Source organism: Cucumis melo, chromosome 2 (genome assembly GCF_025177605.1).
Source record: "Cucumis melo cultivar AY chromosome 2, USDA_Cmelo_AY_1.0, whole genome shotgun sequence".
Taxonomy (NCBI): Eukaryota; Viridiplantae; Streptophyta; class Magnoliopsida; order Cucurbitales; family Cucurbitaceae; genus Cucumis; species Cucumis melo.
The window spans coordinates 1,826,640-1,829,692 of record NC_066858.1 but is presented as its reverse complement, the minus strand read 5'-3'; the positions used below and the strand labels follow the sequence as shown (position 1 = coordinate 1,829,692).

The 3,053-nt window shown below is 30.3% G+C and overlaps 1 protein-coding gene across 1 annotated transcript; it reads left to right on the top strand.

Moving 5' to 3' along the window:
• The first annotated feature begins 311 nt into the window (after positions 1-311).
• LOC103492298 (peroxidase P7-like) lies at positions 312-2,276 on the top strand. The gene is made up of 3 exons (XM_008452603.2): positions 312-559; positions 866-1,057; positions 1,547-2,276. The coding sequence occupies exons 1-3, from the start codon at positions 353-355 to the stop codon at positions 2,093-2,095; spliced, it is 948 nt and encodes a 315-aa protein (XP_008450825.1). The 5' UTR covers positions 312-352; the 3' UTR covers positions 2,096-2,276.
• The last annotated feature ends 777 nt before the right edge of the window (positions 2,277-3,053 follow it).

Below are 3,053 nucleotides of genomic sequence, written 5' to 3'. Positions count from 1 at the left end.
TATTTTCATTTCCCCATGATTGAAAAATTCTTCCCTATTTCCCTCACAACCCAACGTTTACAAAGTGGAGAGAACTTTGTTTTTATATAATTACCATCAAACTTTGAATTCTATACCTTCACAAAGTCACAAATACCCCACGTCTTTGTCACGTGCATAACATTTTTTTTATAATTATTTGTTTTAAAAATATAATAATAAAAATAATTATTGTTATAATAAAATAATAATAATAATAATAATTTGAATATTTTTGTTCTATAAATAAATCGACTTTCCAAAGCTAAACCCTCACAGTACTCTCTAAGTTTCATATTCTTCTTCTTCTTCTTCTTCTTCTAGTTGTTCTCTAATGGCATCCATTAACGTTTCTTATCTTTTTATCCTTCTTTTCCTTTTAGCCTTCTCAGCCAATGCTCAGCTCTCATCTCGTTTTTACTCGAAAACTTGTCCCAAACTCGAATCGATTGTTCGTGCTGGTATGGCCAAAGCTGTAAACCAAGAAAAACGAATGGGAGCTTCGATCCTTCGCTTGTTCTTCCACGATTGCTTCGTAAATGTACGTACAAGGATAAGAAGAACATCATAATTTATTTTGTCCTTGTTTTTCTTAAGTAGAGAAGTGGAAGTTTAAACATTTATAGTATCCTAACTTTTTTTATCTATGCTTGTTTTTTTTCTTAATTTTTTTAGAAAGATAATGTTTTCAAGAACTTAGACAATTTCTTAATTTTTAAAATTTAGCTTGATTTTGAATTTTTATGGGTATTTGTTTTTAATTTAAACAAACGAGACTATAAAAATAGCTTTAATTCAATAAGACAGAAGTTTAAAAGTGAATTTTGTGATAATCTTTTAAATGCAGGGTTGTGATGGTTCTATATTACTTGATGATACTCCAACAATGAGGGGCGAAAAAAATGCATTGCCAAATAGGAATTCAGTTAGAGGGTTCGAAGTAATTGACGATATTAAAACTCAGGTGGAAGCTGCTTGCAATGGAACCGTTTCATGTGCTGATATTCTCGCTCTTGCCGCTCGTGATGGGGTTGATTTGGTAATAATTTTAATCCTTATTATTTTATTTCAATTTAGTCTTTTTCTTAATATAGTGAGTATCTATATATCTATATATATATAGTTGTGATCTTACGTAAAACCGTTTTATGTAAGATAAAATTGCAACAATTTTTTATTAAATTTATTATAGTTTAGACAACTTGATAAGCATATGATATTCAATATTCAATTATCTTATTATTTGTGTTATATGATCTACTTTGAAATATTTAATATATTCTTGACCTTTTCATGCATTATTATCTTGCATGCAATTAATACGTACAAAATAATATTGAAAAAAAAAATTATATTTTTGTGTATTCTACGAACAAGAAAGAAAAAATATATATATATATATAGTCCAAAATGCCTAAACAAAACAAATTTATTATAAAACCAAATTGTTTGTTAATTTTTTTTAAAAGTCTTTTAAAACACAGTTAACGATTTCTTTTATCTGCCTTAAAATTTTTATTCTTTCTAGCTTGGAGGACCAAATTGGGTTGTACCACTTGGTCGAAAGGACTCGAGGACAGCAAGCGAGAGTGAAGCAAACAACAATCTTCCTGCACCAAGCTCCAACCTCTCAACACTAATCTCAACGTTCGCTGCTCAAGGCTTTAACGCCCGCGAAATGACAGCTCTTTCCGGCGCTCACACCATAGGTATGGCACAATGTCGATTCTTTCGATCTCGGATCTACAATGATACCAACATCTATGGTGCCTTCGCTGCCCAGCGACAAGCTAACTGTCCAATCAACGGTGGCGACAATAACTTGGCCCCTCTTGACTCAACCAACAGTATGTTTGACAATAAATATTACGTTGACCTAACTAATAAGCGCGGCTTGTTCCATTCGGATCAAGAACTCTTTAACGGTGGTTCACAAGATGGATTGGTTCGAATCTATAGTTTAAGTTCCCTTATCTTTAGATTGGATTTTGCAAATGCGATGATCAAGATGGGAAATCTTAGTCCTGCGAGTGGAACGGTCACTGAAATTAGAAAAAATTGCAGGGTGGTGAATTAATTAATCTAAATTAATTAAACAATAAGAACAAATAAATATATGCTTAATTACAAAGAAAGATGCTTTTTTCAAAGAAAATTTACTTATTTTCTGTTACTTTGTTGGTTTCTACGTGTGTTGTTGTAGAATCAGAATATTTCTTTTTCCAATTGAAGGATTAAATGCCAAAGTACTAATGAAATTTTAATTTACTTTTTAGTCCTTTACTCATTCGTCCCTGGTAAATTATAGAATTGAAATAATGGCCTTAATTAATTCATCTTTTTTTAGTCCCTTTAATTAAATTAAAAAAAAGTTAGAATTTAAAAATATTTAAAAAGAAATTTGACACATAGTAAAATATAATTTGACTATTATTGAGTGATTTATGAGTGCAACTTCGAATGTCTATTGTTTTTCTTCTCTGTATTAATTGTCATATTGAATTAATTCTGAAATAGTATCGCTGACAAATTACTTATGCTTTCCGAATAAAAGTATTTAACATATAACTTAAACATTTTTTTTTATCAATGAGGGGATAAACAACAATGAATTTATTGAAAAACATTTTTTTCTCTAGTCTCCAAACGTATTTTATCCCAATACAACGTTTGATCGAACAATTTGATGAGATGTACAAAGATGTATACTAGACACACCTAATCTTTTTTATTTTCATAATTTGCTGTTTAAAATTGTTGCTTGCTAGTGAATCTTTGACAAACTATAACCAAAGGACTTTTAAGTCTGAATTTGTTTACATTATTATTTGAACTTTCTAATAGTACTAGCAACCCGAAAACATGTTGATAGTAATCTATACGCTGACACACAAAAAACCATCGACAATATTGTCGAGAGGTAAGAGTTGGGAAGGGATCTCTTGGTACATAATACATGTCATCGGCGTATAAAACTCCATCAGTATAGAAAATATCCACTGACGATATATCCCAATGGTTTTAGGATATCATGA